General features: G+C 40.9%; 1 protein-coding gene across 2 annotated transcripts in view; it reads right to left on the bottom strand.

The window, feature by feature from the left end:
* The window catches only part of Paxip1 (PAX interacting protein 1), a 38,982-nt gene extending 23,342 nt beyond the window's left edge, over positions 1-15,640 (bottom strand). Inside the window, exons 1-3 of one of the 2 annotated variants that reach the window (XM_019210358.2) lie at positions 15,592-15,640; positions 10,870-11,033; positions 8,166-8,279 (exon numbers count right to left, since the gene is read on the bottom strand). In XM_019210358.2, coding sequence (XP_019065903.1) covers positions 8,166-8,279; positions 10,870-10,902 — 147 coding nt within the window. In that variant the 5' untranslated portion in view covers positions 10,903-11,033; positions 15,592-15,640. Of the gene's footprint in view, positions 1-8,165; positions 8,280-10,186; positions 10,209-10,869; positions 11,034-15,591 lie in introns of those variants that run through there. The other variant, XM_019210359.2, reaches the window with a different exon arrangement.
* Between the last annotated feature and the right edge of the window lie 268 nt (positions 15,641-15,908).

Raw genomic sequence — 15,908 nt, 5'->3', positions numbered from 1 at the left:
ATATGGTATTAAGAGGGCAACTGGGAAACCTTATGGTCACAGGTGCAAATACACCACCATTGTGCATTTTTCACTTAAAACTACACACACACACACACACACACACACACACACACACACACAAAACCAGTCAACAGGCACACTTCTATGCTGGTGCTTCTGTTGTCACTTCTAAACGTATGACTGCAAACAGTACAGAGTGGACCACATCAAGAACCCCTGAGCTGCCCACAGCCTACTTCACTTGTGCCGCCGCCTCCTGCCTGTATGCACACCTCCACCCATTGCAAACTGAGCCACTACCACAGCCCTCAAGACTACCTGAGCCGCTTCCCACACAGGGGCTCCTGCATCCTCCCCAGGAGGTTCCTGCTTCACAGATACTCAATGACTTTGCTTGTGGCCAGTGGCAAAGTCATCCTAGTATTTTGCTGTGCAAAACTGGAGTTAAATTTTATGATTAATTACAAAGTTATAGGGTTCGCTTTAAAAATAATATGGATCCAGGCTCTACTGCTTTATGTTTTTACCATATTTTTAATTTTTTGTTAGTACTTGTTCACAGTACATGATTCCACTCCTTGCGGGGAGCTGGTGCATGCACATAATACATGGCAATTCTTTTTACTCCCACAGCCCCCAATCTAGGGTGACACTTCCCTCCAAAAAGCCACCCTGATTTACACTTTTAGCACCTATACAGGAGCAAACCAACTGGTACCCTTTCTCACTCCTTACTCTAAATATCATGTCATTTTTAAGTACAGAGGAGCCTCAGTTCACAAACACTTTGTTTATGAACAATTCAGTTTGTAAACAGAAGCACTGGGCAAAATCTTATTTTTGTTTGCAAACTACATTAGGGGACAAACACAACCATGGCCGTCCTTTTCACATGAATACAAATATGGTTATTTTCCCCAAATCATGGAACAAACCAAGTTCACAAACCGAGGTACCACTGTACATAAGTATAAAAATGGTCCACAGACGCTCTCCCCTAGGTAAACTCAAGGATAAATTTCTATAGTAAACTAGAGTCCCAATATCTGGACTATTCCCTGAGAAGATCCAGTTATTTTTGGAAAATATGAAGTCCAAGAATATATCAAAGCACTTATAGGCCGGGGGATTTAGCTCAGTGTTCCGCCACCTGCTTCACAAGCACAAGGTCCTGAGTTTTATCCCTGGCACCAAAAAAAATAAAATAAATAAAAAGTACTTATAAACTCATTAATACAAATATATGTTCAAATAACAATAACACAAATGATAAATAATATGGCTTATAGCTGGACGTGGGGGCACATGTTCATAATCCCAGAATTTGGGAGGCTGAGGCAGGAGGATCACTACAAGTTCAAGGCCAGTCTGGTTTTTTTTTTTTTTTTTTTAACAGGGTCTCACTATGTAGTTGAGGACGACCTGGAACTCACTATGTAGCCCAGGCTGGTCTTGAACTCACAGGGATCCTCCTGCTTCAGCCTCCCGAGTGCTGGGATTAAAGGCGTGCACCACCACGGTTGGCTAAGGCCAGTCTGAACTACATAGCAAGACCCTATCTCAAAAAGCCCCCACCCCAAAGTGCAAGGTCCTAGGTTCTAGCCCCAGTACTAAAAACAAACAAACAAAAAGCTCCCACCCCAAATACAGCTTATATATTGTTCACTGAAGGTAACAACATACTTGAAATAATATATGAAATAAAGTAATTTAAATTCTGTTAACAAATACAAAAAGTAAAACTACTACTGCCACAGACAGAAGTGGGGCCAATGGGGGACACTGAAAAGTCGTCTCCCACATACACACAGGAGTTTGGGATCCACGAGTCCCTAAGTGTGGGCTACTATGACCCATTTCAGGGCTGGCTGGGCTATTTACTTTCCATGCAGACCCAAGGGTCAGGAGGAGCCTGCCTTATCAACTCTACCCAGGCCACCTCTCACTTGTCACATGAGATGCTCTGACCAAAGCATTACTACTAAAGATAATTTGAGTCAGGCACTATTTCAATGCCTTTGACTGAGCCAGTGCACAGCAGTATTTTTTCAAATCATGAATTCTCCATGTGTCAAGGACCCCAGCATCAGCCGGCAGTCTGAGGGTTGGGGTGACCAGGGTGGCTGACACTGGCTGAGCATGTGACATGCACTGTGACATCAGATGACTGGCAAAGGGCACAGCAGGAGTGCTTAGTCACAACAGACCAGCCCTCCTGCTAGCTACAGCCACACTGTCCCTGTCATCCTCCTCAGTTTAAATCAAAGTTTCATTAAGCCATCTCCACAAGTTCCTTTATGCACTCATTTTAAAAATGCAAATATGCTGGGTGCAGTAGGAATGTCTGTAATCAATCTCAGCACTCAGGAGGCTGAGACAGAAGGACTGCCACAATTAGAGGCCAGCTACAAAGGGATTTTAAGGCCAGCCCGAATCACATAGTGAAACCCTGTCTCAATCAATCAATCAATCAATCAATCAAATAAATAAAATTTTTTAAATGAAAAAGGATGAGTTAACGTTAAAAAGAAATGCCATTTATTTTCACGTGTGATCTTTCCTTAGCACTTATACAATGTATAATACTATAAGTTTTACTTAAATCAAATTACTTATTTAAATTTAATAAATTTATTAATTATTTAAATTATTGTTATAATCATTTAACTATTTAAATCATTATTAGACTTAAAAAGTTATATCTGAATAGGCTGTAGAATATAATAATATAAAGGAATGACCAAACTATTGTAGACAGCTAAGGTGTCAGAAAATATTATAGGTAGTTAGGTGGGCAGCACATTGTCTTCCTCAGCACAGAAGACAATGGTAGCATGAGGCTCTTTCACAGAAGGCCAGGTTTCAAGAAAAGAGGACCAACTACACCCACACACTTCTCCAGGGATGAACAGCAGTGACTGCTATTCTAAACAGGCATCAGTCACCCTCTCAGCAGTCACCACTGCTTCTGCAAAATTCCAAGCTAGCTTTCCTCAGGACTTGCCTCCCTGTTTGACCATTTAATCATTACCTAAGCAACTAGACTCCTGTAATCTTATTGAGGGACCCATAGTTTTGTCCCACCTCATACCCACCTGTGATTTCCCACTGGATCAATATTACCTAAGCAACTATACATACAATCTTTTTATTTTATTTTATTTTATTTATTTATTTATTGGTTTTTTGAGACAGGGTCTCACTATGTAGTTGAGATTGACCTGGAACTCAGTATGTAGCCCAGGCTAATCTCGAACTCACAGCAATCCTCCTGCCTCAGCCTACTAAGTGCCAGGATTACAGGCGTGCACCACCATGCCTGGTTTATACAATCTTAACTGACTAGTTTTTGTTTTTGTTTGTACTGGGATCAAACTCAGGACCTTGCAGCTGCAAGGCATGTGGCAGGCGGCACCACTGAGCTAAATCCCCAGCCCCAATCAACTGTAGTTTTGGGTTTTTTTGTTTTTTGTGTTTTTTGGTACTGGGGATTAAACTTGGGTCCTTGTGCTTGAAAGGCAAGTGGTGGAACCACTGAGCTATATACCTGAGACCTCAACTAGTTTTGTCCCACCTGGAACACGCCTCAAACTCCTGGCTTAGCTCAATAAAACACCCCTGAGGGGTCAGCAGACAACCCACTTTCTGGTCTCCCTTCTTAGAAGCCTTCTTTGAGCTGGGGATTTAACTCAGTGGTTCCAGCACCTGCCTTACAAGCAGCAAGGGCCCCAGTTCAATCCCCAGGTACCAAAAAAAAAAGGCTTCTTTCAGTAAATTCTTCCTACTCTTAATCTCTATTGTTCCTAGAATTTATTCTTCCATTTTAGAGAACACAAACTCAGCACGTTCAGACATCTAACAGGTTGGAAGTTATATTTTCCTTACATTATCTGAATTGTTTGGAGGTCCTATATCATCCATAGATCATGTGCCCTATATCAGCTATCTTGAAGGGATTTAATATCAAATACGATAATTTAGTCATATGGTATAGGCTACAAATATAATCATAGATAAAGAATATACCTAATTATAATCTCCATTAACTTTGGGTTTTATAAATCATGACGCTGGGACACATGGATCCTCATGTTCTTCTGGAAGGCTGGTGCTTCTCAGGCTCCTGGGAAAGGGGCATGCTCAGATGGCCATGGCCAATATCTGCTCTGGACCAGGAGGGCACATGATCTGTCACAGCACAACAGCAGTATGATGACCTTCAGAGAGACAGCAGACAGACTGGGTACCAACACCACCTCCATAATTTTTCAGTTCTGTGATCTTGGCTATTAATTCAGTGATACTATAGAGGAGTTGCTACCATTGCCTAGTTCCTAAAATGTGTTGAAGGCCCCTGCTTTTTCTGTACAAAAACTGGCAGAGAGGACAGGTTATAGGCTGTTGTAGAATGACACAGATGAAAACTGCACAGTTGAAGAACATTCTCCAACATTCTGAGGAAACCGCAAAGTATTCACATTGAAAAATACATGGTCAGTTATACACTAGTTTTCCAAAAATTAGCTATGAAAAATTATAAAAGAATGATTATTGCTGACTCATTCACGAAATTACCAAAAGTTGGTCACTTTTTTATTTGGATTTTAACTGGAGATCAGATGACTACAGACAGTATCGCTTAGGGTTTGCCTGCAGTGTGGCGGACAGAACCCAGGGATGTGTATGAGGTCCACTCCCCTAGCAATGCCCCCAGCTCTCACATGGGCACTGTGTTGTCAGCAGACCCCCCCATACTCCTCTCTCCTGCACCTTCACACCAATGGTGATTCTACTTAGATAAGCATCCATCACATCACACATGAGATCTTCCTACCTCCCTGTGCCAGAGCACTCTGAAATCCTAGACACTTTCACAATCATTGCTTTTTGTTTCCATACTGTACATGTGGGCATTATGGATTTTTTAGAAAGTATTTAGGCACAGCAGAGTGTGTTTGGAAAGAGTAGTTATAGAAAGGGATGCATTTCATTACCTACTATGCTGTATTACTGTGGATTGTTGTTATTTTCATTATTGGCAAATATAAAATATGCTTTTACTAAGTTTTACCATTGCAGAGGAAATGAAGCAAGCATTAAAACAGTAGTTCATTTTCTCTATATTGAATCAGTTCTTTAAAAACCGGGAAATTGGGCCAAGGATTTAGCTCAGTGGTGCCAAGTCTGCCTCTAAGTGCAAGGTCCTGAGTTGGATCCCCAGTACCAAAAAACAAAAGCAAAACAAAACAAAACCCCAAAAACCCAAGAAAAACAAAACTGGGAAATTAAGCCACACTCGGGAGGCTGAGGCAGAAGAATCACTGCAAATTCAAGGCCAGCCTCCTCCACACAGTGATTGAAGGTCAGCCTGAGCTGCATAGCAAGACCTTGTCTCAAAAAACAACAAAACAAAAAACTGGGAAATTAAAATTGAAAAAGCAAAAAGACTTACCTTTCTTCCTCTTGTTTATAAGTGAAACCAAGGATGAAGAGTAAATAAATTACACAAAATAATATAATTCTATTATAGACTTTGAGAGAATCACTACATACAAGTATAGTACATGTGTGTACATGTATTGTTTAAAATCAAGCTTTTAAAAAGTGTGAAATACTTGCTTTTTCTAAAAATGATCATGTAGCATATTTGTTGTCTTATGAGCATGTTTTAGCCAAATAAAATAATCTGTTTAGAGTGATTCTTTGTTGACATAAATAAAGCCCAATTAAGGCACACATATACACACACTTATATATAAACTGTTGACTCAGATACGGTTTTCTTCCAAATAGTCATTTAAAAAATATTTCGTTTTTAGTTATACTTTAAAGTCAGTAAATACTTTAAAATATGGATCATATCCAAGGTTGAGGCTGTAGCTCATTGGCGGAATGCTGCACTGCATGGCAAGTTCAATTCCCAGCACTGCCAAAAAATTTAAAAAGCTAGAAACTCAAGAGTTACTAAGGATTTATAAAAATATTTTTGAAGGGAAAAACCTTGAATGAGGGCTCTAGATTTAAGGTCAAATTGCAGCTGTGGCATCTGCCTATAATCCCAGATACTTAGCAGGTTGAGACAGGAAGATCACAAGTTTGAGACCAGCGAGACTCTGTCTCAAAATTAAAAATTAAAAATGACTAGGGATGTAGCTCAGTGGCAGAAAACCCCTGGGCTCAGTACCCAAAACTGGGGAGAAAAAAAAAAAGTTAAATTACAATTTAAAACAGCTTTGATCAACTTACTCTCTTCAAGAATTGCCTATTACAGCTGACTCTTTAGAAGAATTGCTCGATTACAAGAGTTCATTTCCCCTTCAAACTATGTAAAAATCAAAGGATTTATTTTTAGCTACAGCCCATATTGAGATAAAAATAACACTTACAGTAATTATTTAACCAAAGTGTACTATTTACCACTTTATACTGTTATACAAAATTGAAATCGTTTATTTAAATAAATTGCAAAAACCACATGGTGAATTTTCACAGGAAAGGGTTCCTCTTGGGGACAGCAGCTTACTAACCATTCTGAGTCATACCAGGCTGGCCAGCTCCTGGCTTATCTGACAGGAAACCCAAGCACAGCACATGGTGAGGGTCTTTCCAGCTGCAGGGACACTGGGCAGGGCAAAGCCCAGCCCACCCTCATGATGGGCCTTGTCTCTGTCCTCTGTCCCCCAGCACACTCAATTCCCTTCTATCTTTGTGACTCAGTGCACCTGGATGCAATAACAAGATGACAATGTAATTCCAAGCAAAAGTAATTCAAAAATGTGAAGGCAGTGACCAGTATGTGGGAAAAAAAATAACTAGTCAGTAGATTACTTAGCTATATAAATACACTCAACTGGATTCCCAAAGTTCTATATTGTTCCCTCACACACGGCTGGGGTCCAGCGAGCCTAAGAAAGCAAAGGGCAACCTGCATTTCTGAAGGGGCCCAGGGACCCCCACTTGAGCCCAGTGCCTCTGGCCATACCACTGCCCAGACACGAGCGTCCTCTGCTGATATAAGTGCAACGTTGATACATTCCAGATTATTAACACAATACATAAAAAACCTTTACCAAGATGGCACACACCTGTTATCCCAGCACTCTGGAGGCTGAGGCAGGAGGATCAGTGCAAGTTCTAGGCCACCTGGGGCTACCTGGTGAGTTCAAGGACAGCCTGAACTACACAGTGAGACTCTGCCTTTACCAAGTATGTTTATAATTATATCTGGGACAAATCTTTTAAAAAATTGTGAGACAGACTTGGTGTAACCTGGTGGCCCAGTACACACCATGCACTAAGCCCTGGATTTCAATCATCAGCATTTACCAAAAACTATTTTTTTAAAATGGTGGCACATGCCTGTAATTCCAGCACTCGCGAGGCTGAGGCAGGAGGATCGCTGTGAGTTCGAGACCAGCCTGGGCTACAAAGTGAGTTCCAGGGTGGTCTCAACTAACATAGTGAGACCCTGTGTCAAAAAAAACAAAAATAAAATAAAAAATAAAAAAATAATATAGGAAGTGGGAAGGGTAGGGGAAATGTAATAAGGGAAAAGAAAGAAATATGAGAAAATGAAAAAATGGAAATAAAGTATTTGTAAATAGGGAAGGAAGGAGGGGGTGAAAGGAGGGCAGGAGTATGGGGTAAAAATGAGAACCAAGACCTGTCATGTAAAGGTACAAGATCCCAATGATGAATGTAACTGCGCTATATACCTAAAAATGTACCAATAAACTCAATGAGAATAAATAAATAAATAAATGCACGAGGGAGTCTAAAAATACATTTTTTTCCACATGTAAAAATAAACTGAGGACCAAGGTGGGGCCACTGCCTGCCTTACAATCACAATGACCCAAGTTCGATCCCCCATAACAAATATTAATTAATTAATTAAAAAATAAAATGAATTCTGACAAAGTTTGAAAGAGAATTTTGAAAATTCTATTCTCCCCACAGAATAAACCCAAATTTCTGTGCAATTAGAAGTCATATATAATTTACAATCATCCACATTTCTGTAAAATGAATCTGGAAATAAATATTATAAACCAATATAATCAGCTTTGTAAATGGAATCTAGTAATTTCAGAGCTCAGGAGACGTATGATTAGTGCAAATAGTCACATAACACATCAAAGACGTGGACGTGGGACACTTACCCCCTTTGGCTCTGGCACAATCAAATGTGTGCATTTCTTATTGAGGTTCAGCTGGCAGCTGCCGCCATGGAACGTGACCAAAGCCCACAGGGCGCTTCTGTCTTCAGATGACACCTGACGGAAAGTCAAAAGAGGGGCTTTACTATGCACTCAGTGTGTGTCTGCATTCTACAGTACTTCATTATCATAACACAAGCTGATATCATGATAATTTTATCTAATTTTCTTCCCTATGAAATTAAATTAACCTAAGGACATTAGCAGAAAATTAAGAGAAGCATTTAGCTTTATTCCTATCATAACAGTTTTATAGATATAATTTTTTGACTTTTTACAAATTAATAAAAAAAAATTTACGCCCACATTCCGCAAACTTAATGGAAGATTATTTCAGTCTACAGCAAAAATAATTGGGGAAAAAAGGGAAGTAAAAACTAATACACCATTCCAGCTTCCACCTGTTATTTTAATACAGTAGCGATATCAAAAGAACTGCTTAAAACTAATGAATAACAAGTACTAATTATGACATGGATAAAATTAAAAGATAAAAATACTAGTTTGTAAGCACGGGGAAAATATAAATATTATTTAACACAAAATAAAGCAGGCATAAAGGGGTCATTTTTATGCTGTACAGGGACAAAACAGACTCCAGGTACAATAGCTGTGTTGTAAAACAGGCTTTCGCTGCATCAGTAAAAGCAGCGACCATTTATTGCCTGCCTACTATGTGCCAGGAACTGTGCCAAGTGTGCTGCATACACTCCAGCCCTTCCCACCCCCAATACTGCAGGAGACAGGAGCCACCACCCCCTTAGAGGTAAAGGAACAAACTACACTGCACCGAATCACTACAAAGGCTGGCTTTTAAAACATATGTCAGAATTTGAACTCAAGTCTAACTCCAAAATATTTTTCTCCTGTTCTATACTGTTTCTCTAGGGGTAGTTACTTCTAGATAAGTCAACAATGTCTAAAAGAATAAAATTTTAGAGTCTGAAAAACAAAAGAAACTTTAAGAAAAATAAAGGCATGAGCATTAATTCTAAGATAGTCCTATTTTTTGCCTGGACAATTTTATTATAAATTGAGGATCAAGGGTGTTGAAGAAGCCTAAAAATGTCTCCAGCTGATTTTTTTAAAGTACTGATGAATACCAATTAATTTCTTAACTGCCAGTAAGTGGCTTGCCAGTACTCTTAACATTCCACATTACTCTGATCCATTTGACAAATTTTTCTCAGAATTATTTTGTATTCCACAGTGCTCTGTGAGTAACAATTATGTATTAACTTTCTAAAATAACTTTTTAAGTCATTACTTTATATCTCTGCAATTTAATAATTCAATATCACATTTAAGAAGCATGGACCAGGTTATTTTTATTAGAGGCTTTCACAAAACAATGATATCCTGCCTGCAGTATTTGGAGAGTTAGGATATAATTAGTAAGACAGATTCATCCAATGAGTCACTCTATAATTCTTGTTTAGAATGAAATTTAAGACATGAGCTCCATATGCATTTTATTAGCAATGGCTGTGCCTGCTTTATTTACCAGCAGCAGTGACTAACCCTGCATGCTATTTGCCTGCATCCCAGGCCTGCACCCCAATTGGGTGCCCAGCTTGCTATGGTAAGAACATCACTCAGAGAGGAGTAGAGCAGCAGGAGGGGATGCCACACCAACCAGTTTGCACCACCCCAGAAACCTCCAGACCCAGATTGTGCAGCAACAAGCCTGGTCTGCAAGACTTGGGACATCCACAACAGCTCCTGTCATGCATCTCAGCAACATAATTAGCAATGTTCTTCCCACACCAAAATGTCAACAATAGTCACCTAGCACTGATACAATTAAGGGGAGATCTGTATGTTCATTTGTATTCTTTTGTTATTTCCCACATTTTCAAAAGCATCAATTTTATAATGGGAGAATAGTGTTTTCCCTTTTTAATGCCAACTTTCTAAAACACCAATCTTATTACATTGGTTACAATACTCTGCCATCTCCTCACCATGTTCAGCTGCAATCCCAGTACTGAAATCCCAGGACATGGTGCCAAGGCCTCCAGCCTGTCTGGCTCCTACTGCTGAGTGCTGCTCCCTCAGGCACCCTGAACCACAGCCGCATGGAGATGATGTTCCGTCAGACATGCTAATCTTGCATGCTTGCAGGCTCTGCTCAGCCCTTGGCTCCTCCTCTGAGATCTAGTTCAGGCATCATACCACTACACCCCCAGCAAGCATGCAGAACCCTGGATCCCCCAACCCTCTAGAACGGCCTCCCTTTACTGCACTCTACACATCAAGGAACAGGGGACCAGAATTCCTTCTACTGCCCCAAGAATAAAGGTTTCCTACAACCAATTAGAAGCACCCTCCTCCTCCTCCTGGTCTCACCAACCCCAGATCAGGCCTGGATTCTAGCTGACATGATTTTTTTCCTGGTCCCATCTTAATGATCAGGTACAACAAACTACTTATTAAAGACTAGGGTCCTGTGTAAGAATTATGTCCTAAACTCCCTGTTATCTTTCACAAAACCTAGTACAGTGCAAGGCACATGGGTAGGCAGTCAAAAAATATTTGTTGATTGAAATAGAGAACGGAAAGGATTTTCATTTTTAGGCTTCCACATTTTGAGTCATGACCAGGCCAAGCTCTCCATTAAACTCTCAACCTATTCCCCGAAACCTACCCAGCACATTACAACAGAGGCCCCAGCCTGCATCAATACCGGCTCAGAAGAAGGCAGATGGTGTCTGTGCTTCCCAACTTCTGCTGGCACAAGCTCCCTTCCCTACCTCTCCCTGGGAGAGCTCTGGAAGACTCCAACAAAGAGCTCCAGCATGTATCAACACCCTGACGGGAAAAGACAGAGGTCACTGTGAACCACCAAGCAAACAGTCTTTCAGTAAGGTGGGTCCTGCCTGGCGTGTGCACAGGGGTTTCAGGGTGCAGACCACTGCAACTTCTCCCTCCTGCTGTGTCTATTCCTGATGCCGACTCACGTCATTGCGCTTTTCAATGTAACCACATTTGTTCACACACCTGGCCTCATCTGGCCTGTGTGACTACTGAGGGAAACTGCATGGTAATGAACGTGTGCCACTTTGCTTAGTCCCTGTTGCAAAGGAAGTACTTTCAGAGGCTTGTTGAACCCAGGTCCCTTAGCTGACACTGTATACATATTCATTAATATGTCTAAAACCAAATTAACATTTTTAGCAACCACAAAGTATTAGTGCTCCCTGTGTACTTTTCTTACACTAACCATTTCCAGGGTTTCTTCGTGCAAACTACTATCAAATAAGCTCTTTCCCTATCCTTAAAGAACCTTTCTGAACTTTAAGAAGTACTTTTTAGGGCCGGGGATTCAGCTCAGTGGTTCTGCTGCCTGCCTCACAAGTGCAAGGTCCCAAGTTCAATCCCCTGTTACAGCCCCCCAAAAAAGTGCTTTTCATGCTACCCCATGACATACAGGGGATTTCAATTCATCACCATAAATGATGAGCTGTATGTAACAAGTCCAGTGAGTGACCCATAAAGATCAGTTGATTTTGAAGCCTGATTTTTCTTACCTATGAATCTGCTGTCAGAGATCTTGCTATTTTAAATTTCCACTGTCCACCACAGACCCATCCACTGCCTTGGCCAAGATTAGCACCAGATAAAACTCAACCTTTCTCTGAAAGTCAGTGAGCAGAACCTCTGCTGTTCATCAAGAGCAGGACCATCCCTAGGATACCCATGGAATCTTACTGCCCCACTAAGAAACTCTAGACATCTGTGCTTGCTGGCCACGCTTCCTTGCCCTTGCTTCTCTGTGGACTCACTGCTCCTGCCCACGTGGCCTATACTGGTGTCTTCTCTGCCAAGACCCAAGCCCTACTCAGACCCCTGCACATACACGTTGCTCAAGGAGCTAATCAACACTCCTGCCTCACTTTCATCATGTTTCTTCCCCGCTCCCGGGCCACTGACAGAATTGGGAACAGAAAACCACACACAACTCTGCTACAAATGTATGCTCTAAACCTTTGGCTCAGACATGCAACTTCCTAGCAAGAACAATAAAAACCACAGAGTCAAACTTCATTTTGACTTCTACAAATAATACGCCACTCTCCAGGCTCCTCTCCACTCATTTTCCAGGTCTCTATCCTGAATCTCCTCAGCATGCACATCACCTGGGGCTCTCCCAGTTGTCACCTGCTCTCGCCCTACCGTGCTGCAAGAATTCCCTTTAGCTGTGCATCCCCAAGTCCCTGCATCTGAACAGCCTAAATCCACCAGGAACTCCAAATTTCTGACCCACATTACCAACCAGGCTCTTCTATTTCCACCAGTGACACTGCCACCTCCTCAGGTGGGAGCTCCATCTGCAAGCCCAGCAGAGCTCTGGCTCCCAGTCCCCACAGTAAGGCAGGAACCAGGATGTGGCACAGCCTCTGTCCCGGAATCATGGTAGTTCTACACCATGGGACCTGTGAGTCACCTCTGCTGCTAGGTTCTGTGTTGTGTTAAGACAACCTGGTCCCAAATCTTCATCTCAAGTCCAGAAGACTATGACTCTACCCAGTGCCAAAATTCTGACTTCTACCCTAAACTCTGACACACTCACAGCTCCCAGGCCAGTTTTAGCACAATGATCAAAAATGACTTTGATCCTATACATCTATAATCTAAACATCTATACTCCAGAACTAAATGTTAAAAAAAAATTAAGCAGTTTCTTCACCAAGTCCAAAGCCATTCACCTGGTTCCACGGCTCTCTAGTCTCCGCCCACCCTGCCTCCCTGACCAGATCTTCCTTCTCCACCAGACACACAACCTTGCTTCTGAATCTGGCTCCTCATAGGTGGCCTCCTGACTATACCCAATCTCCCCTTCAACCCTACTCAGTGCGCAATGCTCTTGTCCCTTTGTACTCTGAATGTGCTATCTTCCAGGCCTGCAGTCAAGGCCCACCTCGCCTTGAGCCAGGCAGATGCCCTCCTTTCTAGCTCATGTGTACACCTATGCCCCCTCAGCACATCACACAGAATGTGTCACCATTAACAGGTTTTCTAAAGCACTAGTACAGCCTTTGATGAACATAACTATCTGTTCTTTCTGAAAGTGTTCCCAAGCTCTAAACCCAAATATATAATCATCTTACACTCACACACAATATATAATCATCTTATTCTCACACACATTTGGGTTTCTGATTTCCCCAAATTATGTTAAACTATGTCCTGTGACCCCAACTCTGACAAAGGCCCCCCAGGGATCCCCAGTGCAGACCAACTCAACACGGCTGCTTCCCTATGCCTTCTCACCGAATCAGAACCTTTTCTGAGCACTAGGCTCTGAGTATCGGGACCCCAGAAATCCAATCAATGCAAGAAGTAAATGAAAAGTATACACTGCAGCCAAAGTATACTCTGTTTATGCATAAATAGTGGTAACGTGTTTTCATTTGAAAAAATTTTCTGATATGCTGATTACATATTTGGGACATAGAGAGAAATATAAGGAAAACAATAAAATTATAGCACCTAGCATTTAAAGATCTTTTTTTTTTTTTTTTTGGTACAGGGATCAAACTCAGGTCCTTGCGCTGTAAGGTAGGCAGCGTGTGCACTGAGCTAAATCCCCAGCACTAAAGATCTTCACTTTGGACAACTTTAAAATCTTCATCATGTAAATATACGTTTATACCAGATTTTTTTTTTAAGTGAAAAATACAAATCCAAAATTCCTATTCAGAAGGAAAAAAGGAGGTAATTCGCTCTTTTCAGAATCTGCATCAATAGCCAGGCACGGTCGCACTGTAACCTCAGCACTCAGAAGGCCAAGGCAGGAGAATCACCATTGAGTTCGAGGCCAGTCTGAGCTACATAGCAAGACTCCAACTCAAAAAAAAAGAATCTGCATCAAATTGATGCAGAAGGAACAAAAAGAGAGGATTTGATAGTCTCAAAAAATTTCCGTAATTGATAAAAGAAATAAGAACACAGTAACCATGGCAAACCTCACTGGACAAAGGAGCAGTCATTCAGACTAGTAACATTTGTGTTAAAGGCCGAGTCTGGCTAGTAACTAACCACGGTAATTAAACATTACCTTGTTCCCTAGTCCTCTAGCACAAAAGTGCATGGATGGAGTGGGACCACAGTCAGATTCTGTCCCAGCTCCACTAGTTTCCAGGATGTCACAAGCACCAAAGGACAAGCCAGGACTGAGACCACAGGCGCAGGGGATGACTGCCCTTGTCCGAACACTTCTTCCTATCTGATGACACACATTCTAACCAGATAGACTATCCTGTATACTTCTGAAATGAGTTTAACAATCCCAACTTGATTGTTTTTGGTACTAGGTTTTGCTGGGGGTTAGGAGGACAAAATAAAATAAATAAGCATTAAATATGTACTTCTTCCACTACCCAGAATTAACACTATGAACATTCTGCCCCCTTTCAGATACTTCAACCCTATTTTCTAATGGTTGATGTAATATTGTACATACCTATGATGTAGCCTGCCTTTTTTCACTTGAAATCATCTCCCATGTCTTTATATATTTTCATAAACCACAACTGAAAAATGCCTAAGTATCTAACCCACTGTGTATAAGTATACACAGGTTTCTTCAACAACAGTGACCCGATTTTTTTTCCAATTACCCTCTTATAATGCTATGAACATCTTCATACATTAGTCTGACCTATGCTTTTTCTAGGGTCTAATGTAAGGGAGTGGAGGGTATACAATGAGTATTCTAAGTCACCCTTCTGCCAGCAACTGGCAAAACAGGTGGTCTCTCCCTCTTCAGCATCCCACCAACAGGATTCTTATGGATCTGATAAGTAAATACTCTTGTCTTACCGCCATTAAAGTCTGTCATGTCTTGGATTAGAAAGTGTTACCAAATGTTTTGTCGTGCTTATATACAATTCCTTTTTATAAGCTTGTAAATTCACTTTTCTGACTTGTCTGCCTAGGTTTTACTATTATTTTCTTACTGATCAGAACCAAAATTCAGATTTTAAAAAAATTTTGACTAGTTTTAACTAAATTTTCCTTATATTTTCATTTCAAATGTTTTCATATTCAAGTTTTAAGTCTTTGTAATTCCTTTAAATTATAAAAATCTCTTACACTCATTTAAAACTTTAATTCTTAAAAGTAACATGAACAGGTCCAGGGATTTAGCTCAGTGGTTCCACTGCCTGCCTCACAAGCTCAAGGTCCTAAATTCAATCCCTGGTACCAAAAAAAAAAAAAAAAGTAATGAGTACTTAATTGTGTCAGACATTCACAAAGAATATATGGTTGGATTGTATAAAACTGGTTAACAAATAGATCAATAACCCAATAACATAAATGAATGCTGTCATGTGTAAACAGAAGTAACTGTAACCATGCTTACCTGAGAAAGGCAGGCAGTGACTCCAAAAAAAATCTGACACGACTCTGGAGAAAAACCATTTACTCTGTTTTATAGTCATTAAGATCACAATGAATACAGAGCAGCCTGAACTTCACTAACAGATAGGACCCACAGCCCACTGGACAGTGCCTACCTCTACCTCCCACTCAGTCCTTCTAGCAAAGAGAGACACTAAAAATGACCAAAGGAGAGTGCAGAGTGGACTGGAATAAACACAGCTTCACACAACAGAAGAAATTTGAGCAATCTTCAGTGAATTACATTCTAAAATCCAGTCTCTCCACTTACATCATAAA

The sequence above is a fragment of the Fukomys damarensis genome, unplaced genomic scaffold, assembly GCF_012274545.1.
Source record: "Fukomys damarensis isolate Sample0158 unplaced genomic scaffold, DMR_v1.0_HiC HiC_scaffold_16, whole genome shotgun sequence".
Taxonomy (NCBI): Eukaryota; Metazoa; Chordata; class Mammalia; order Rodentia; family Bathyergidae; genus Fukomys; species Fukomys damarensis.
Note: the sequence above shows the minus strand (reverse complement) of the source record. Positions and strands in the feature narration are given on the sequence as shown.